The 22,704-nt window shown below is 38.4% G+C and overlaps 1 protein-coding gene across 17 annotated transcripts in view; it reads right to left on the minus strand.

Annotated features, from left to right (window-relative positions):
* The window catches only part of RYR2 (ryanodine receptor 2), a 235,952-nt gene that overhangs the window by 58,861 nt on the left and 154,387 nt on the right, over nt 1-22,704 (minus strand). For all 17 annotated transcript variants that reach the window (XR_013392185.1, XM_077925763.1, XM_077925761.1 and 14 more), the window contains 13 exons: nt 22,123-22,198; nt 18,767-18,893; nt 17,466-17,581; nt 16,395-16,459; nt 15,798-15,919; nt 12,426-12,475; nt 7,025-7,085; nt 5,741-5,979; nt 4,266-4,347; nt 2,812-2,942; nt 1,313-1,633; nt 573-813; nt 161-248 (listed from right to left, as the gene is read on the minus strand). Coding sequence is in view for 16 of the 17 variants with exons in the window: in XM_077925763.1 (XP_077781889.1) it covers nt 161-248; nt 573-813; nt 1,313-1,633; nt 2,812-2,942; nt 4,266-4,347; nt 5,741-5,979; nt 7,025-7,085; nt 12,426-12,475; nt 15,798-15,919; nt 16,395-16,459; nt 17,466-17,581; nt 18,767-18,893; nt 22,123-22,198 (1,719 nt within the window). In the remaining variant the exon portion in view is untranslated. The remainder of the gene's footprint in view (nt 1-160; nt 249-572; nt 814-1,312; nt 1,634-2,811; nt 2,943-4,265; nt 4,348-5,740; nt 5,980-7,024; nt 7,086-12,425; nt 12,476-15,797; nt 15,920-16,394; nt 16,460-17,465; nt 17,582-18,766; nt 18,894-22,122; nt 22,199-22,704) is intronic.

Below are 22,704 nucleotides of genomic sequence, written 5' to 3' on the forward strand. Positions count from 1 at the left end.
TGACACCTTCCACAATCTCTTTAAAATTATTCCTTGTTTAATGTCTGCACAAAACCTTCCTCTCAACCTTTTGGTTCCTGTCATATGGTCTCTCTTTCCATATCCCCTACAATGATGGGCATTCTATCTGTTTTGCTATAAACAAAAACAATGCATTTACATGGGATTTTGACCAGTAAATGAATACATCAGCAACCATACGAAACAGGTCCTCTGCCTCTGGATTAGGTTCTTTCAGCCACTTTGCTCTGAAATAAAACAAAGAAAAATGTTTTCCATCACTTTTATTATTCCAGATAAAGCAGTTTACAAATTTTTCATAGAGCATTTAGCAAAGTCTGCATTTATCTTAACTTTCTGGACTAGAGATTGTACTTCCCCGCCTGTTCTCTCCATTTCTGATAAAGAGTGAGGAGTCTGGTTGTGTAATCATTCTGGCAGAGAAGAGATTACAACTTGTGGATCACAGACTCGCAGAACCCCAAAACACTGCTTTGAGGTCTGTGTTTTTCCATCAAACTGTGCATAAATTTAATGAAATAAATAAATGAATAGATTTATAAGCCATGTACCTGTTGTAGTCCACAAATCTAATCAACAATGGGTAGAAGGCATAAAGGTCCCGTGCCAATATTGTGAACTCATCTAGGATGAGGAGTTCTGCCTCAGACATATCTCCTCGACCTTCTGCTCTTAAATGTTCTTCATCGGATATAACCATTGCAGCTTTTTTCTTCAGTTTCTCCATCAGTGGCAGAAAATGCGTTTTCAGGAGCTGAGGCTTCACTTTGCTTATGATAGGCTGAGAAAACACTATGTAAGGAATTCATTAATTTTATAGCATACTAATATATGAAACTATACTAAAAGATGTTGCATTCCCATAGTAGGTATATTATACTCCAGTGACTACTCTCTTCCTCCAAACATCTATTTCATTGTCAAGGTCCTGGTTCAGTTCAAAGGCATGCAAACCTGGAATCGCCTACTGAATTCTGTTCAATTCCACCTATATCCAGTCTTTTGCAAAATCTTGTCAATTCTTTGTTCCTATCACTAGAACTACTTACACTGTCTGATAATTTAGAATACCACAGCCTATTGTCCTTGCTGGTCTTTTCCATTTAACACTCTTCAATCAATTAGAAATCTGTCTGCTGAAATAATCTATGTTTACATTTCTCTATTTCTTATTTCTTTTTAATGTATTCTTGTTCGGCTTAAAATCCAGAATAGTATTAAGTATTTGCATAGCAATGGAATCCAAGCAAAAATAAATTAAATAATTCATATTATTTTTCTTTCATTTTACCTGCTAATTTCTTCATCCAGGCTCCCTCATCTATGCCCAAATTATTATGTATGATTTTCAGTATATTTCCTAGAAGGGTATTCATATGCTCTGAAGTCAAAGCTGTGCAGCACATTTCACTATTGTCAGGGTTGCTTTCTGGTCCATGCTCCCACCAGTGTGACATGTAGCTACAGAGCATAGGCAGTACAACTTCCATTACATGAGGCATTTGTGTGTAACGAATGCCAGATTCAGCTAATTCCACAATTTCTTCCATTAGCTTCTCCAGAGAAGGAATGTTCGGAGAAAGTTCTTCTACACTGTTTGGTAAGCTAAGACCTAAAAGAAATAATATCAGTAACAATTAAAAAAAAACTTACTTGACACCAATAGTGAACGAACTCTTATATTTATCCTGATCAGATTTTTCCTTTCATACATCACTAGTATTTTAGTTAAGACAAAAATACACTTTTATCCACATTACGAAGAGATGTGATTTAATATCCATTATTATTAACATCACTTAATGGTTCTTTGTTCTAATAAGTGGTTTATAATTTTTGTTAAATATGCAAATAATATTATTTACCTTAATGCAATCTAAAAGTAAATAATCAAAATGAATTGAAAGCATATATTTGAAACCTTTGTTCAAGCAACCCTCCAAGCCATGGGAACAAACCATGCTTTTTAGTGTTCCTCCCTCTTCCTACTCCTTCACTCACACATATGGCTTCATTAAATATTGTCTTACTTCATCAAAACATAGTTTACTATTACATTCAAATCATCAAACTATTACAATTACAAAATTGTAATTTGGGATCAAACTGTAGCTTGCAATTCATATTTGGAAGCCTCACTCATCAGTTCAGATAATAGTCGAGTTGTCTTTAGATCAATAAAATCTCCTTATGAGTGAGAGGGGAAGATAAGAGGAAGGGGGAGGATTTTAAGAACCTCTGGTGCATTTTTATAATGAGCTTTCACAACCATGAATTTATCACCCATGAGATCTAAAGCAGGAAATAATGATGGTTTGTTTAAAACAAGGTTTATTAAACTGGTTTATTTTTTTTAAAAAAAACCAGTTTGTTGAAATAACAACAATTTAGAGTTCAGATATCAACTACTGTTAATCAAAAACTAAAGTAAAAGCTTCTACTATTCTCCTTATGCCAAAGAAGTGAGGTGTCAAGTGAGCCCAAGGCCGGCTGCAGTTCATTCTCATCACAGTAAACCATGGTTTATCATGACATTTGAACTACCAATGTATCAACCATATTAACAGGAAGTCACCTTGATTTCAATTGAAAACTCTGAGCTTTCCTCTCAACTCCATATTGTCCACTGAAGACAATATGCCTTTAGAAGTTTAGGCACTCGCCAAGGAACTAAGCAAATATGAAAAAGCAACAGGCATTAAAACGTAAGGTCACAAAATGAAAGGCATCTACATAAGCAGTGGTGTCTGGATAATTTATGAAATTTACGTTGGAAGCCATTTTCTGTACCTGTTCTATCTCTTGTAGTCTTGGTGTTGTAAATAGAATGTATGTTGTGATGGTTCAGATGAGTTTCTAAGAATGCCACAGGAAAGGCACCAGCAAAAGCAGCTAGGCATTCGCCTAAAGCTGAGCGCTGCCTGCAGAATCAAAAATTCAAGTTAGAGAAGCAGCAGAAATAAATAAACCACCCACTGAAAGCTCAGGAGAATATAATTATCTTCACCTGGAACCAGAAAGCCAGTAGACACCAACTAATGTTCTCAACAGGGATACAACCAGTGAAAGAGCCCTATATGCAATAATTGCCATCCACTTTATTTCTGAAGGCAACAGACCTCAGAGCAGGGAGTTTGATGCACAACTTAAAACACAAGGCAGGTTCACTTGATACGGCCTTTATTTATTGGGTTACACATAAAGGGGATTAATAAACTGAAGAAAGCTTATTTCTTTTGTTGGGTCTGTAATCCCATTACCTATGCCAGCTGAGGATGACTCTCATCAACAGCTGAAACCTCGGAAGGCAGAAAATAGCTATTACCAACGAACTAAACTTGGTCCACCAGCTGTAACTATTCCTAGGAAATTGTGCACTTGCTATTATGACACATGTCATAGTAACCTCTAGTCTAGGCTAGACTTCTGTAATGTGGTATGCATGGGGCAGCATTTGAAAACTGTTGGGAAAATTAAATTAATTCCAAAAGTACCATTGGTACCCACTTGAAGGGTAGTTTTACATTGCTTTGCATAAGCTGGATGAATGGTTCAAAGAAAGAGACAGGTCTTTTCAACAGCAGCACCCTAATTGTGGAACCCAGGAGCAGTGCATTGGTGCATCCTGACACCTGTGCTGCTGCTGCTGCTGTTGCTGCTGCTGCTGCTGCCGCCGCTTAGCTGGATGGGCTAGAGCAGCAAGGTCAGAGTCATCCAGATGCACTGGCAAGACCACTGCTGCCAATCTGGTGCTGCCACCAGTTTCTTCCCCAACCTCATCCCCCACCCCATCCAGGCAGGCAGTGATGCCTTCCATGTCAGGAAGTTGGCTCCATGGCTCACCAGATGCACTATTCCTGTAGAAGCCCTTCCTAAAGAAATCCAGCAAGACAGTCTGACTTTTTATCTTTAGAAAGTGAATCAAGAATTGTTTTGTTCCAGTAGGTCTTTGGAGACGAGCACTTTTTGATTACATAAGTGTTTATGTCTTAAATCTACTGGCCATATTGACCCCCTTCCCCCCCTTTCAGCTCTTGATTTTATATTGCTGTTGTTGCTGTTTGAAATAAATATTGTTAGCTCCACTAACGGCTCTATAGAGCTATGTTTGGCAGGATGTGAAGTTTAAAATGAGTACACAGTTTCACTGAAGTGACTGATAAAATTTCCAGATTTGCAACAGAGGCAGGATTCCACCCTAAAAGTTCACATTTTTGGTAGCGTTTTTGGTGTTTCCCTCTTACCGCTCCACATAGATACTCTTGCTTGTCCCCAGAGCATACAAGCTGGCCAATATTCTGTAACAAGAGACTTGAACATCTTCCACTAAAGAAAATGGAAATAAAAGAAAGCATTTTAAAGGCAATTCATTTCACCAATATGCAAAACACAGCTAAGAAGGCAATATAAATCTTTCAGGAAACCATTTTAAACAATGTTAAGTATTATGTATGGAATTATTATAATATGCAAAAGCAAAAATTGATTCTATCATGAAATAAAAGTTATATTGTCACATCAAACATACCAAGAATGAGTCTAAATTCTAGGACACAAAGGGTTGGAGCTGCGGAAAGCTGACTTTCCTGCCTCCTCCTTCCCTCTCCCTCAAGATGTCTTTCCTTAAGGGCAGGGGACTCTCCTGAACATGATGGGTTGTTTGCAAGGATCGCCTCTTCCACCACAGTCCCCTGCACAATAGCCACCCTCATTCAGCAGGCGCACCCAACCTGAAACTGCCAGGGGGAGGCAGGAAAATCCGCTTCTACCAGCCTCATTTCCCCAGATCATCTGCCGCCACCTTATTCAACCTAATTATTCATCATAAGTGGAGTGGTGGCAGCCACAGAACCCTAAATTGGCCAGCTGTTCTGGGAATCTAAATCCTGGGAGCAGGGATCCCAGGGCTGGTAGGAGGAGCCAGTAGAGCAGTACAGCTGCTGCAGTCTTAGAGTTGCCATATGTCCAGATTTCCCTGGACATAGGAATACAGTCATACCTTGGGTTGAATGTGCTTCAGGTTGAGTGCTTTCGGGTTGCACTCCATGGCAACCCAGAAGTAATGGAGTGCGTTACTTCCAGGTTTCGCTGCTTGCGCATGCGCAGACACTCAAAATGACGTCACGCGCATGTGCGGAAGTAGCAAAATGTGACCCATGCATGCCATCGCGTCTTACATTCCATTCAGGATGCAAACAGGGCTCCAGAACGGATCCAATTCGCATCCTGAGGTACCACTGTACCACAATTGGCAGCAGTGTCTGTGCAGAAATTGGGCAAATGTCCAAGTAAAAAATGGCATATTTTATTCTTTCCTTGATTGTTTCTGTCCAGATTTTCACTGCTTGAAATGTGGCAACCCTATGCAGTCTGTGGCTTGCCTGAGCCACCCCATCCACTGCCTCTTGTCCCACTGAAATTCACAGTGCCATCTGTCCGTAGTCAAACAAATGGCAGTGTGATGACATTTCAATTTTTCTTATATGTGTAGATAATCACTAATCAGAACTGTGGCAAAGGCAGAGATAGAATATTTAAGTCAATAACATTAATCCTGCGGTCTTTATGCTAAAATTATTGAGACCAACTGCAACTAAATCAAGGCACTGCCTACACTAAATGCCTGGAATATTAGTAGCCAGGCTTTATTAATGTCAAACACAAAATATTCAAGACTTGGTGATATAGAAGTACCTCATATTTCTATTTAAATACCTACGTATTAAATCTTCTCCAAATTGATGCTGTCCAATGTGTTCAAATAATGAAGATAGCACTGGCAGAAGAGCCATAGTGGTATAGTTAATTATTTGTGTCACTCCTTTTGGCTGAGTCCTAGTGTGCGTAAACTGCCCTTGCTTAAGATTCTCCATTGTCTTCTCCAGGTCCTCTGCAGCATTATCCAAAAATGTCCTCAAAGCCATCTTAACAGACTCCAATCCTGTCTTCATCACTGTCCTACATAATTATATGCACATAAAACAATATTAAATTATGTAATGTACAAAAGGAATAAAATTCCTTAGTCCCCAAAATATATAAAATAGAAGGGTGGAGACCTGTGAAAAAGCTCTTTAGCAATCCATGTAAGTGATGAGAAAAATGCACAAGAGGGCAGCAGCAGATCATGCAACTATTGCATTAATCATATCTATGGTAGATAAAATACTGTATATACCATATGGCCGTTTGAGCTGATTTTACATTGACAATATTTACACTGCATTGTTGAAACCAAAAAGGCAGGCTTATAGCTTCTAATAATAGCATAACCCAGCTATTTTGATCAAAACTGACATTTTTGAGAATAAAATGAGGTCAAACCAGTACTAAAATTTAGTGTCAAGAGGATGAAAAATGTTTCAGCATATTTCATTTATCTATTTATTTATAATGACCCATCAATGTCCACAGGGCTTTATAGAATACAAGCAAAAATGCCCCAGTTTTCACCATTTAAACCAGGCTTCCTCAAACTCGGCCCTCCAGACGTTTTGAGACTAAAATTCCCATCATTCCTGACCACTGGTCCTGCTAGCTAGGGATCATGGGAGTTGTAGGCCAGAAACATCTGGAGGGCCGAGTTTGAGGAAGCCTGAAACAAAGGATTCGCTGTTTTCATTAGGGAATAGGCATGGGCATGGGCATGGATACATTTCCCCTGGTTGAAGTAATTACTAATACTTTAGATTAGCAACAATTCTCCATTTTGTTTTTGTTTTTTACTGTTTTAAATAATCTTATTTAATAAATCAATGCTAACTGTCCCTTCCACCATCCCCAACCAACTTAACATTTTATATACCGTAATTTATTTGTTTTAGTATTAAAATGGTGAACCACTTCGGACACTTGGGCAGAAAGGCAGTATAATAAACAAACAAACAAACAAACAAACAAACAAACAATAAACTATTGAGCTTTGTGTTCCAAATCAACTTTAGTGACTTATTTACTTTGGAATCGAAACAATACTTCAATGAACTTATGCTTAGCATTTTACCTTGCATCCAAGGTCTGTCCCAAGATATGCAGACAATTGACTATTGAAGTTGCATCATTTCCTGAGAGGTGAGATAAGAGAATAATTATAGTATTCCTTTCTTCTAACTATTCTTATGGTGAATTAACAAGTGGGAAAATGCGCATCAGAGATGAAAATTGTTGACAGAATGTTAACTAAAATATTGTTTCAACCCTTTTAGCAAATGCCAAAAGCAGAAACAATTATTAAAAGTACCATAAAGCTGGTTGAACCAGACAAAACATATTTCATGAATGTGGTGAGCAACACAAAACAGTATTTATGTGATTTTATAAGTGCAGTTAGATCTATGTATCTCTTAAAGATAGGGGCAGGCTTGTAATTCAACCTAAAGCAGAAACCTCAGTCTCCTTTCCTCACTCTCTGTACGACTGCATTGAATTTAGAAGCCTGTATATCATTATATAGATGCTACTATATACCACTACTGAAACTAAAGCTACCATATACCAAATAACTTAATTAATGAGCTTTCGACTTCTAGAAATCCTTTTTCAATTATAGTTGGGATTTGAGCATGCTGATATCAAAAAACACTCTCTTGAAGGGCCATTATATAGTAGATATTTTGTTCAAGTGAGAATCAAAGGTAAACACCCAGAAATCAATTCAGTCACACATAAGCACTTTGAGGTGTTTTAAAAAGTGAGTTCTAAAAATTGTTTCACTTTTGTGGGATTATATCCCCTGTGAGTTGTAGGTGTTGTGATATAGAAAGGATTGCAGCTGGGATCCAAGGAATGAGGTCCCGTCCCCCCAACAGCAGTGCTGGTATTATATGATCAACTAAACTATAAAGAACAGATACATGCTATATGTTCCTAAAGTTATTGGAATTATTTCCTGTGTAGATTCCACATAATGGCAAAAACAGAACAAGGTTGTGATGACACCATTTATATTAACGTGTTAGCAGTATTAAGCCATATTGAGCCAATATATACTGTATGTAAAACTAATTAAAGTGTGTGGGTTAATAATGCTTTAAAATCAGATTGCTGTCCTCCTTGCAAATATTTTAAGTTTGATTTAGAATTCTTTTCAGACTTCAGAAGAAAAGCAAAAAGCCTAACTGTATACATGGAATCTCATGACAAATTTAAAGAGAGCAGATGAGCTAATACCTATGCAAAAATCATATATGTTGAAATTAAATGATAACTGCAATTTTTATTAGGAAACCTGAAATTCATAATAAAAATTAAAAGTACAAACTGTGGCTAAAGAAGACCAAAGTATTAAACATTTATTAAAACAGGGATAGAGCTTAGAAATACAAAAATTATAACTGTTTCCAATTACTTTCAAACAAAAAATTATATTGGTATATATCAGTTTATTAATTTAAAGCATTTATATACCGCCTTGAATACAAGGCACCTTAGCAAAATTAAAAACAAGAAAATAACAATAAACTAAAGAAACGGTAGATAAAAGTGAAAATAATAATCTGTTTTTTAAAAATATGTAGAGTATTGAAATGTTTCTAAATGGTTCAAAATGTCTATATGATAGATATATATCTAGCATCTAAAAGATGGCAAAGTTGGTGCCAGGCACAACTCCTTAGTGAAAAACTCCAATACTGAAAATGCCCTCTTCCTTATAAATATAAGCCTCACCTCTGACGACGTTTGCACAAGGTCAGGTTGATATGGCTTACAATTTTATATACAATTATAATTGCACTATTATACAAGCAGTTATTATACAGCAAATCCCATATAAGAGATACAACAGTAGCACAAAGTTCTACTCAAGACATACTATCTAAAAAAAGAAAGAAAGTGGATTACCTTTATGGTGCTATACTATGAATATAAAATATCCAGCAACTACATTGTTTGTGGGACTTGAAACAGGAATTGTATATTCAGGAATAGTAACAGGAATGTGCATATTCAGGGACAGGATACTCCATTTTAACATGCTCTGTTTTCCACTCCGCCCCCCCCCACTGCCATCCATCATTCTATGGATACAGAGCATGCTTGACTTTCACTGGGCTTGTTTTTTGTTTGTCTTAGATTTGCTTTACTTATGCAAACAGTGGGGTCCCATCCCCCCGGCATGCTGATACCTTCCTCTTGTTTACTGGTGGCCCCATTATGGTGCCACATTTGTCGTCTGTTGTTTCAACATGACAAACCTTGCCTTGATCACGCCAGGAACAAAAGGGAAAGGGGCAAGAGAGAAAGTTTTCACTAAACTACGTCTGAACCACTGAGATATACAAAACTAAATACAACAGATACATTTTGTTATCTGGAGCTCAATTTTCATGTTTAAAATGTGCAAAATTTCAGAGCTGCCATGAAACTACATTGTTCTAAGGCTTGAGACGCACTTTTCAAACTTATAATGCCTTTTAGTTTTAACTTGAAGTATCTCCTTTCACGAATAGATTCCATTTTTTACCTGTTTATTTATACACTTTTGTATCCCCTGTATTCCAGTAAAAGAAACTGATTGAATTAGCTAAGCAAATTGCATGAGAATTTTTTTAAAAAAAATCTTTCTCTTTTTCTTTTGCTCAAGTCCTAGATGCTAAGTACAGCTCAGACAAAAGCTCCAAAGCCTGATATTAAGGCCAGAGAAAACTATGCAATGCCTGAGCTACCCTAAGTGGTACGTTACCCTAAGCTACCAAGGTTTAGATGAAGGGGACGTTTGAAATCCCCAAATCTGACCAAACTCAGGCAAGCTTCTCAACTAGATAAAGGCAATGCTTGGCCAGAATCCTTGTGTATAATCAATAACTATATAATACAAGTAGAAGCTGCAATAAAATGCTGCAGTATGTCCTCATCTACTAACAGGAGTACTCAAGGACACATTATAAAGGGGTAATTGAAACAGTTGCACCAGGGTCCTTGCTTGCCCCAGACTCTGACCTTTCATATTTTTTAAAGTAAGCTTCCAGCTCTCCTAGAAGGAAATTTATGAAGCAAAATGTGCAGGCAGCCTTCTAAGCAACTTTTGTGAGATGATTCATCTTGGCTATTTTTGCTCCTTCAGTGTTTTCAGTCAATGGGTCAAGTTAGAACTGTGATTGATGAGTGCAATGTTTCGACACCAGACAATAGGAATTCCTGGGGTCCAAACAGCTGCTGTTTTCTAAAGCACTGCTGTTTTCCCCTTCCCTTTAGTGTACTTCTCTTTCCTGTTTATGTCTCAATTTCAGTTCCCTATTCCCCATTTTCCCTTCTTTTCTTCCAAGCAGCCAGGATGCATCTTCCCTGTAGTGGGTTCAGATGAGATCAGGTACCCCTAAGGAGTTAGTCTCTGCATATACTATTGTTAAAGCCCTGCCCCGTGTCAGATGCAAAAAGTGAAAACTTTGCAAAGAGGAATAAACCCTTGCTTTGTAGGAGCTGAAATCCAGATACTCATTAAGAATAAAAGAATAAGTGCAACTACTCAGAAGTAGGTCTTAATGGGCTTACAGGACTGCAGCCTTGGCTTTCTCATCTGTGTTAAGACCCAATCTGTGAACTTGACACTTTCCCCCAGTCTGCCATTGTTTAATACAGTTGTATAGTTAAAGGAGCTTGTGTAGTTTGGCAGGAAAGGAACAGGATCATCAGCTCATTCCCAAAGCCTGTATGAGAAGCAAACTCTTTTGCTTCTGACTTTACAGATGTTTAATTGTTAAACAATAAATGTATAGGGTTTAAACTGTTAGTAATGCAAAGCTCAGTTGGCCTCTGCAACAACTCAGCACACTGTTAGCACCAGGACAGGCACCAAAGAAAACCCCTTAGGGTCTGGATGTTGAAAGGCAATTCAAGTGATCACAGTATATAAAGCATCATTGAGTTGCACACTAAGAATGTCAGAAATAACAAAAAGGAGCTAGACACTGAACCATATTGCCATCTCAAACAAACTCGTTAAATAACATTATAGGTTGCATAGGGTATAGAGCATTGCTAAATGTCAAGCACTAGCATTATATTCAGTTTATTGATATTACGCAAAATAAATGATGGGTTTCAGGTGAATTCTTCTATGTTAGCTGTCATCTTAGCTAAATAATACTTGTATGGCTTATCCGGGACAATGAGAATCTGAAAAGTGACAATGAATACATTCACAGAACGTACAGTGGTACCTCGCAAGACGAATGCCTCGCAAGACAAAAAACTCGCAAGACGAAAGGGTTTTTGGTTTTTTGAGTTGCTTCGCAAGACGATTTTCCCTATGGGCTTGCTTCGCAAGACGGAAACGTCTTGCAAGTTTGTTTCCTTTTTCTTAACACCATTAATACAGTTGCGACTTGACTTCGAGGAGCAACTCATAGAACGCGGTGTGGTAGCCTTTTTTGAGGTTTTTAAAGACTTTGGTGATTTTTGAAGCTTTTCCAAAACTTTCCCGACACCGTGCTTCGCAAGACGAAAAAAATCGCAAGACGACAAAACTCGCAGAACGAATTAATTTCGTCTTGCGAGGCACCACTGTATCAGTAAACCATTTCAAAAGTATGTTTCTGAAATGATCTAGGTTGTAATTAACCTTCACCTGTTCCTGGATCTTCACACCCTTCCAGTTGGGGAGATGCAAAAAGAGAGGCTTTCCAAGAGTAAAATTATTGCACTAGGGCTCTGGAACAATAATTCATTCTGCATATGCAACACCTGTTGTATTGTGAAAATGGACCAGCCAACTCACTCTGCCAATTTACATGGGCTTTTTCCTAACCCTTAAATAGGGAATGCCATGCAAGTTTTCCATGTACTGAAAGGAGAGCAGTGGGATGACTTGTTTTTCCAGGACACAGCATATTTCCCTAATGAGCTGCACAAATGGAATGTCTCTACTAGATGTGGGGAATAAAGTTACTAGATTAGGGTGAATTTCCATGGTCCATATATGCATGAATGTGGTACTTCCCACTGTCAGTAACATGGAAAATAAGGCACTGAATAAATTCATACTAAGTCTCAATAAATTGATGCCTTATTGCTTTAACAAGATAATTGTTTTTAATTGTTTATCTTTTAAGTCAAACAGTCAACACAAAGTTTCTTACAGAACTTTTTGGTTACCACATAAATATTACTGGCTACCCTAAAGGATTTTTAGTGGGCCACAAAGTTCATGCTCTTGGTCAGGAGTAGCCAGTGTGGTGCTCTTTCAATGTTGTTGGACTATACCTCCCATCATCCCTGACCTTTGGCCGTGCTTTCTGGAGCTGATGGGAATTGTAGTTCAAAAACTGGAGAGCACCATGTTGTCTATCCCTGCTCGTGGACATGCAGTCATGCAGCATACATCAAAGCAGCACATACATAGTTGCAAGTAATGGCAAAGAAAATCAAGGGATGCTCACACAAGAATTTGTCAAGGGTCTCCTTACCAAACAGTGAAATCCTATGCCTGACAAGAACTCCAAGTTTGCAGAATAGGCTGAAGACAAGGGGTAAATAAAAGAGAAGGGAGGGGGAACGGAAATAAAGGAAGGAAGGAAGGAAGGAAGGAAGGAAGGAAGGAAGGAAGGAAGGAAGGAAGGAAGAAAAATAACAGCTGATATATGAGCAGGAAAAAGCAGCATGATGTTTTGCAGAAAGAATTCAGTCACTGAGCAGAATGTAGGACTGAGAGTACTATAAAAGTTTCCAAGAGAAGCTCTTGACAAACATGGTTAAGTAAGCACATATCGTAATTAAACAGAGAATAACTGACAATGACTATTTATACAAGTGTCCTGAATGAAATCTCACCACCACCAACAAAAAGTCACTGAAATTTTAGGAAGCAAAATGCAGTCAGTAGGCTAGTTTAATATCATCGTTGCAATTTTAGAAGCGATAAAAGATTCTGACTGAGACAAATATAAATGTTTGGTGGTAAACTATATTAAATTTATAAATGAGTAATCATGTTAAAACTTCCCTTTATTTTTAATGAACAATTTTCTTGTTTAACACACAACCAACATCAGTTGCTGTCCATCCCAAAGTTATTAAGATGTGCTTGAACCTATTAATTTAAATGAATATCTCACTCAGTTGGATAATCACTAACAACAAAACAAAAAAAATCCAAAGTAGATATGAACAATGAATTTACTTAATGGCTTCAATCCAAAGGTTCTATTTCACTGATGGAAAGTTCTTCCATTCACCTAACACAAGCTCTGCTCACAGAAGGGCTCTTTCTGTGAAAGGAAGCATCTTCAATGACCAGAACCATAAAACAACCCCCCCTCTCCTCCCCTACACATGGTTCTGGCCTAACATCCCCCCAGTCTTTTTTTAAGGGTCACATGGAGAAGCAGAGGGTGGAAAGCCCTGTTGCACAAATGACAGCCTTTGTGTAGGGCTTTCACTCGTGGATTCATGAGGTGAATCCCACTCAATGTGTTTTGAGTCACTGTGGTGCTCATGAAAGCTCTCACGGCTTAGGGAGACAGAGAATACAAAAGGTATAAGGAAATGGACAAATCTTGACATAAATGATGTTACTTTTCATGACCAAATTCAGGGTTGTTGTTTTTTTATAATAATAACGAGGGCTATTACGGAGTAATGTAACATACTCAGAACATACACAAAATCAGATTTTAAAAATTGCCAGTTTTTCCAGATCCCCTCCACCAATAATTATTAATTTCTAAAAATAGTAGTCACTACCAATGGTCTGCCCTGCCACACATTCCTCAGGCCCATATAATAAAAAACCCCAAGCCTATTCATCTCAGCCGTGCTGCCTGCACAGCCCCCTGTCTCTGAGGGCTCTTAGCAACATCTTCCAGAATTAATATCCTCCCTCTTCAGATGGCTCTCAAAAGAAAAGTATACTTCCTGGCCTCCGACACATAACACCAGTTATTACTGGTCACCGCTTAAACTGCCTGCATTCTAAGCTGTGATACAAAATGAAAATACTGTATAACCTACTGTACAGGCAATGTTAATGTCACTCAAAAGACCTTCTAAAGAAGGTAAGTCTTTGTTAACTACTTCTTCAACAATCCAGCACAATTTTTGAAATATACATAGAAAGCTGCCTTATACAGAGTCAGACCGTTGATCCAGCTTGCTTACTATGGGTCTACATTTCACTGGCTCTCCAGGGTTTCAGATGGGGTCACTCTCGGCTTTATATGGAGATGCTACAATGAGCTACAGTCATTCTCAGCAACACATCTCCTGTTGCTCATTCAGCATTGCACAACAAATGGGGCTTAGAGATTTCATGAAGTATTAACTATGTTATAAAACACATTTCAAGAAACTCATGACTAACACTGAGAAAGAATCAATATGGGTAACTCACAACTCGTGCCCATTTAACTTGTGTGCATTCAACTTTACCTGCACAGGTAAAGTTAAAGGGACCCCTGCCCGTTAGGTCCAGTCGCGGATGACTCTGGGGTTGCGGCACTCATCTCGCTTTACTGGCCGAGGGAGCCGGCGTACAGCTTCCGGGTCATGTGGCCAGCATGACTAAGCCGCTTCTGGTGAACCAGAGCAGGGCATGGAAACGCCGTTTACCTTCCCGCTAGAGCAGTACTTATTTATCTACTTGCACTTTGATGTGCTTTCGAACTGCTAGGTTGGCAGGAGCAGGGACTGAGCAATGGGAGCTCACCCCGTCATGGAGATTCGAACCGCCGACCTTCTGATCAGCAAGCCCTAGGCTCTGTGGTTGTCCCTTTGTGCTATTTATGTGCATAGCAATAAACAAACAAATAAATAAATAATAGAAAGGGAGCAGGCATCTGGGGGGAAAATACTTTGGCAATCCCACCTTCCATTGAACCCAATTTTGGCATTACATGCTACCCTTGGAATGTAAGTTGAGTTGAGAGTCACTTGTATAGAGGTTGCCTTTGCACTTCTGAGGCAATACATGTTATTTGGGATAATTGGAGGCTTATGAATTCCTAAAAAAAAAAAAAAAAGACTTTTCCTTACTGTCTCTCACTAGAATTCACTGTAGCACCTTGCCCCCTACAAAAACCTGCTCTGGAGGGTTCCCCAACCTTCAGAGCAGACGTGGGTGTGGGATGGAGTGTGAGTGACTGCAACAGGTAGGAAAGGAGGAGCACTTCCTGTTGTATGAGTGGAAGTCTATTGCACTGGTTGGCAGCCACCAGTAGGCATTTCAACAGGATAGGTTAAAAATTTGTAGCATTTCCCCCCCAACAAAGTATGCAGGCAACTGCTATGTAACCAAGTAAGTAAAAAAAATTGTTGAATATATTGGTGAGATCAACTGTTTTGTATACATGACAGTAGTTAATACTAGAATACGGAAGATGCCTCAATATTTTAAAGGGGATTTGTAGTCCAGACATTTAAAAAACCCATTAACAGATATATTGGAAAAACAAGGTTAAAGGGGGGGGCTTTGTTTTGTAGTTCAATTTATGCATCCGTCAGTAAAAAAATCCGCCAATTAAACATCCTAATGACTGTTTTAGTTCTTTTACCAAAAGAAGAAGAAAAATCACCAGCCCACCCCCAACCCCCAACATGAACCATCTAATTGAGTAGTTACAATGTGAGAAGTAGAAAGAGCTTAAGAAACCGTAGTGGAGATGAGAAAAGGACAAGGAAATTATTAAGCTTAAAGTCTTGGGAAGCTGATCACTCTGTGAAATAGACATCTCCATGTAAATTTCCCTCTTCTTAGCTTTATGTATGCCCATAAATCTGCCTGTGTTTTGTAGTAAGCTAATCAGGTATTATATTATATATATATATATATATATATTTTTTACCTTGTCACCATTTCTTTCTCCTTATTTGAGGCATGCCCCCCGCTGCTAAGAGGCCTACTTGCAGCAGATAGGAAGTAGAGGCGATGGTTCTTAAAATACTGGTCGATTAAAGGAAGTACAACCTGGAATAAATACATGAGAAAAAATGGGGGGGACACTGATTATCTCAAGGCCCCATCTCCCACAATTCTTATTAATTATGGTTCTTTGTAGATCTGACAGTGAGCCATCCCCATTAACTCTGACATCATCACCAAGTACTAGTGTGAACAGACGCAGCAAAAGTAGTCTACTTGAAGGTCTGCCAGGTTGCTTGCCCAGTCCCATGGGCTCAGGACACCAAAGGTGTACACACACACACACACCCCTTTCAAAAGGAAAGCCTACAGGGCATGTAAAATGTTGGGACAATGTCTTCGCTTGAGCTTAGCCATGCATTTTACTTCTATTATCATACATGAATACCCAGCACAAGAGTATGAACCTGTCTCCCAGGTTCTTCACTGCGCCTAACATGTAATTAGCATTAAATCTCCACTAGCTTTATGTGTAACACATTTGATAGCAATAAAAAAGGCAAAAGAGAATATACTTTACTTTCGCAAAGAACTTGATTTCTTGTTCATAAGGAAATTGTTCTCCTTTGCCTCTGCTGCCACCATCTGTATAAGAAAAGATAATTATTATTTTTTAATGTAGCCTTTTCTATTATTCTTAAACCATATTTCTCATATATTGAATTGCATGCATTAATATACGGTATGTATGTAGCAATTTTATCCCTAACAGGTTTCTCCCTTTTTATCAGCAAAAGTGTGACAACTGGTTTAATCTCAGTGGTAGCGATCTATAATTGCTTGCAAAAACCATAGCTTAAGCTTTCCTAGTTCCCCCATTACTATTTCAAGATTGAATCAGCCTCCACACTGAACTTAACACCATGCCTCTTTCCCCCCCACTTTTTCTTTTAAGTAACTAGGACAAGGAAATGACAGTGCCTGTCAGAAACAATCAGACTAGATAATACTACTCTCAACCCCTACCCAAATCATGAGTGTAGGTGAAAATTTATTATTGCATATTAAAATTGAATATTGCATATTAAAAAAGGAATAAGGAAGGAAAGCCAGTCACCAAATAGATACCTTGAACGCTGGAGTGTATTATAAATCATTGGAACATAAATTTTCAAGACAATGCTCACTTGCATACTTGTATGAAATTTATTTAAACTAGACAGATTGCTTCCATTTTATATTTAAAAATTAAGACATATACCAAATGTTTTCTTCTTCTCTTCTTTGTGAACTTTATGATGCATTTATGTAAGACCCACATTCTTTATATATGAACATGTGATGTATGATGTGAAGTTGCTCGTTCGTTTTTTCTACTAAACAGTAATACTAATGTTACAAACTTAATGATTTCCCACATTTTTTGGAGGACATAATGGTCTTGTTCACATGACATGCTAAGCCAAACCTCCTCTCCAGGAGAGGAGCTCACAGACACTTTGCTTCTCCCCAGCCCTTTCTGATGCCATGCCAAGCTAATTCAAGGTTTGGCTTAATGTGTTGCCTTGGGGTTTATAGCTAAGTTATTTCCTCACTAACCATGATCTTTAACCAATGTTAAAATACAAAATGCTAATTTACAGTGACTTACCAAACTCCAGAATATACTGATGGGCTTCATCCACATATCTTATCAGCTGCTGAAGAAAACTGTAAGCAAATCGTTTCTCGATGGAAGGCGTGTCTAATTCTAGATCCTTTAGACCTCTAGAACGACAAGAGCTTTCACTCAAACTTAGAACCCAAAAAGTAGTTTTTTGTACAAAAACGTGCAAATTATCACAAAGCTAGCTGTGGCCTTGTATATTCACCTACCTGCATATACTTTTAAAGTAATTTAGATTAAACTCATATTAATACAGCAAAAAATGTTTCTGTGTGTTTTACATGAATTTTTGTTTCTCTTTTCAGTTTGGCATCATTTTGCCTTAATTCAGATGTTAACCCAAATCACTGCATTGGCAAGTCTTAATATGAGCCTCAGGTTGTCCTCTCCCTAATTCTCCTTCAATATTATTATTCCCTTCTGGTTGGTGGCGAACTATATCTTCAGGTTACATCCAAATCAACTATCTGTATCCCCTCAGCTGGACAGATCAAATGTCACTAGAGAAAACAGCACCACTGTATAGGAATTTCCCTTATATTCCTCCTGTACCATCCTTCTTATTTTAAGGATTTGATGAAAAAGACTGATTGGGTGGCCTTTACAGCTTTCAGCTGTTTTAGGATGAGAAATATGTCATATTTTATAGTATTACTACTTCATGAGCATTTCAGTTTTACAAACAAAAATGCACATATACTGGTGGTAGACAACTAAATTTTGCTCAGAGTAGACCTGTTTAAATTAATGAAGCTAACTTAGTCATCTTTATTAATTTAAATGGGTCTGTTCTGAGTAAAACACTTAGGCCCAGACTGAACTAACCGGATGCCAGCGCGAGGGCTCCTCTTAGTGCAACAAGGTTCCCTGCCCTCCCCAGGCTCCCCCAAATTCACGCTGGAATTCAGGAGAACCCCCAAAAGAGTGCAAGGGCGAAGAGGAAGGACCATTCCACCTGGAAGCAGAAATGCTTGCACTGACAAAAACTCTCAGAAGAGCGCAATGCTGAATTCTTCCCAATGGTTTTGTAGCTGTCATCCAGTGTTCAGGAAAAGTTCAGAATCAGAAAACAAAAAGAACTTTGCAAATATTTCAGACTTACTACTTGATTCACATTTTAAACAAAAAAAAAACTTCCTGCCTTTTGTGTGCATATGTGTGCGTGCATATGTATTATTAATTAATTAATTAATTAATTAATTAATTAACACACCATATGGCGAAGGTTTAACTCAGCATTGTTTACCTTTTACCTAAAATCTATTGCAACACAGATTAGAATTTACCTTGAGACCACATATCCATTGATCTGTAGGAACTTCAGGATATCTTGTGCTTTCTCTCTGTCCTTGGCCTTTTCTTTGGCCGTCAGTGTATCATATGGAACAAGTAAGGGATGGTTTCCTCCTCCCACTGTTTTAAGTTAGAAAAATGACACCATGGTTAAGACTGAGGGGTGGACAACTTAAGATATATTGTGAATAACTTCGAAAAGGGATCTATTACTGTTTTATTCCAAAATGCCCATAATAAACTTCCATAATTCATTAAGCACATTACGGTTTAGTCATAGGACATATAGGACGTAAATGTAATTAATGTTATTAAAAGGTAAAACAATATATACAGTATGCAAAAAAGTACAACATTTAAAAACATAAAAGCTTTGACAATTCAAATGCCAGAATCAAGGGGTCCTCACTGCCATGGCAAGTTTGTGGGGTGCAGAGGAAGAATTATTGGGACAGAGCAGATGCCTCACAGAAACCAGCCACTGGACCATGTTTGCAACAACAGAATGAGAGTGGGAAAGTATCCAGAAGATCAGTTTCATGTGGGATGGGACATAACAAGACACTCAAAAGGCTGGAGGAGCTCTCCCAGAGGAAGAGCTGCCTTATAGGTAGCTAATATGGGTAACCACTTCACACCTGCCTCTCCTCACAAGGAGACTAGTTTATCAGATAGAGGTTGGGCCTGGCTTCAGTGTCGCAAGAAAGACATCACAGCGGTCTAACTATGTCCATCTCCCTAAGCATCTTGTAGGGAGGGAGTACAACTAACCACTTTCACACTGGTCTCAGCTGATGCACGTACTTCATCTTCCTTCAACAAAGTTGTGGTCTGTTTAATCCAAACCATTCATGTCAGCAACTTCTTCCTCCCAAGGCCCGACGGAGGAGGAGCGCTGAGCAGCTCCATCTCCCAGTGCATAACACAATCAACTTAAATCTATGCACTACTCGTGAGGCAAGTCCACTATTCTTTCATTAACTCATCATTTGTAGGGTTAATATATGGATTTTTTAAAAATGAATTTCTCCCCACCTAGCATTCTTGAAAAGGGAGTCAGAGAATCACTTCTGCTTCTCTGAAGTGCTTTTTTCAATGCACTGGGGGTTAAAGCCATTATTTGATGCTCCCACCCTGCCCCATGGAAGGCTGTTCTACAGCATTCTTTGCACTGAGATAAAAAGGTAAAGGTACCCCTGCCCGTACGGGCCAGTCTTGACAGACTCTAGGGTTGTGCGCTCATCTCACTCTAGAGGCCGGGAGCCAGCGCTGTCCGCAGACACTTCCGGGTCACGTGGCCAGCGTGACGAAGCTGCTCCGGCGAACTGGCACCAGAGCAGCACACGGAAACGCCGTTTACCTTCCCACTATAAAGCGGTACCTATTTATCTACTTGCACTTAAGGGTGCTTTCGAACTGCTAGGTGGGCAGGAGCTGGGACCGAATGACGGAGATATTAAGCATCAAAAGGGAACAGAGCACCAAATGAGTGCCTAATAACCCACTAAAGAACAGACATTAAAGACGCCAGCACATGATATATTATATGCATTTCTGATAAGCTGTTTTAGCAGTTGAATACAAATATTAAAAAGGAAGGCAAGCAAGATGTCTGCCTAGCAGGAGAAGTCGGTGGAAGCAGGGCAGCGTAGCCCACCTGCCTTCCAAATATCAGGCATCCCTCATGGTTCCTAGGGAGAAGGATGAGGCATGGAATGTGTGCAGCTTTGGTGTCCTGACACCATACTCCCACACCTTTTTGAATTCCCCACTCTTCACCATCTCTCTCTCAGGAACCAGCAGTGACACTTAGTGATGAGAAGAAACAAGAGCAAAGTCGCCCTCTGTCCTGCCAGTGCTGGATTTACATAATAGCTAAACAAGCTACAGCTTAGGGCCCCACTCTCTTAGGGGCCCCAAAAAAATTTAAAGGGGAAAAAAACCCTGGGTGTACATTTCCAAAATATAAGATAAAAAATAAAATAAAACCTACATGCAGCAACTGTGTTTTGTGTTGTGGAGGCTCCTGTGATGTAAGTAATGGGCCGCCAATCATTTTAAGTTAGAGCTTAATAATTATTTCACTATTAATATACTACTTCTTAATTGTATTTCAGTTCAACAATTACTTTGTTAAAATACATATTTTGTTATGTCAAATGGCTTTAGATATCTATTAGGTCCATAAATTACCATATAGCATATATTCAACACAAAAAACAGCGACTATTTGTTGTTGACAAAGGACAGCTGGACATATAAAGGGCCCCATTACCTTCAGTGACTTAGGGCCTCATCAAACCTAAATCCAACCCTGTGCCCTGCCCTGCCCTGCCCGTAACTGCTATGATAGAAATGAATCTTTGCTAAAACTTTTCCAGTAGCATAAAGAAAAGAAGAATCAAAAATATGACTCAACTTTGCAAAGCTAAACATACTTTCCAGCACATTGCCACCCCCTCACTTCTAAAACAGGCAACGCTTGACTTTATCTTCTGAGGTTTTAAACTGCATTTTGCTTTTTTTCTATTATCTGTTTTCATACTTACCGTTGGGAATGAAAATCCTCAGTCTGACAAGATGTAGTTATTAGGTTGTCATTTAGCTAAAAGATAATTTCTCACAGTTCTATATTGTGGGCATCAGTCAAGAATTAATGTATTCTCTGCTAGCAACATCTTTTTACCTACTAAGGCACGGACTTTAACTTGGATAAGGCAAGGAAGACATTGAAGCAAATGCTTGCCTTTAGATTTTGACATGGTATTCTAAATGAACATGGCATTGAAAGCTTTAAAAAGTAGATATAGCAAATTATGAGGTGGGATAGGAGTTTAAAATGGTTGGCAAAGACAAGTGGTGTTTGGATGGCTTCTGTCTGTGTATGTTTTAATGCATATTGTAGGAAATAACATGTTTTGAAAAACTCTGAGGCCTTATTTTTTAAATTTAATAGCTGATATATGCATTAAAAATTATGAGGTGGGATAACCCATACTGTGTATCAGTATTATTCAGTTCCAAAATTATTCCCAAATCAATATCTTCAAAATACACAATGATTTATTTGTATTTTTTGCATAGTATCATCAGTATATGTAGCCCTTCATACATATGTAAGCAAAAAACAAAACAAAACAAACCCTGGTCTCTGCTGTACTACTCAGGCCAATTTTTTTTATTAACTTCCAGAATGTATTCATATGTTCTAAACATATGTATATCTGAATCTATACGCTAAAAACCTGGGTGAATTACTACAATCCTGTTTTTTTTAAATTAATCATTATTGTTAGGAAACCCAAGCTAATAATTCATACGTTTGTAAAACTATAAGCAAATTCTTTACCTTTTGCTTCAAGCTCCATCTTCTTTTTCTTTGCCCATATATTGTGATAGTTTTCAGCCATCATTTCAGCCATAGCCTGGTGAAATAAAAGGATTTGTTTCATAACAGCTAATCTTAAGTCATGCTTGTTATGCATTTTTGTTTTATTGTTTTATTGTTTTAGGATATGGCAGTCAGCTTCACAATAGCCAATTTTAAATGAAGCTTCTTTTGCATTTATTTTTATATTATTATGCTTTTGCTAAAGTTGCAAAGGTGCACTTCAGATTCGCCCCCCCCCCCCAATAATTAGCTGCCTAGTACATTAATTTTACAAATCTAAGCTTCAAGAAATGATCTCAAACATTAGAAATGTTTGCTTTAATGCAGCGATCCCATTAGATCCCATAGGATTAGGGGTGGAAGTGTTTTTTGCCTGTGCAACCCAAAGATTTGCTACAGAGGATTGGTGGTCTTTTCCCATAATGCCTTGGGAGATGACATGAGCGTTTGCAGGAGGAATTGGCAAAAACTGTCACCCAACAGATTTCTCCTCTGCTACATTGGCTCTTATCCCTAATCACTGCCACGGCACAAAATTAA

Source organism: Podarcis muralis, chromosome 3 (genome assembly GCF_964188315.1).
Source record: "Podarcis muralis chromosome 3, rPodMur119.hap1.1, whole genome shotgun sequence".
NCBI classification, from domain to species: domain Eukaryota; kingdom Metazoa; phylum Chordata; class Lepidosauria; order Squamata; family Lacertidae; genus Podarcis; species Podarcis muralis.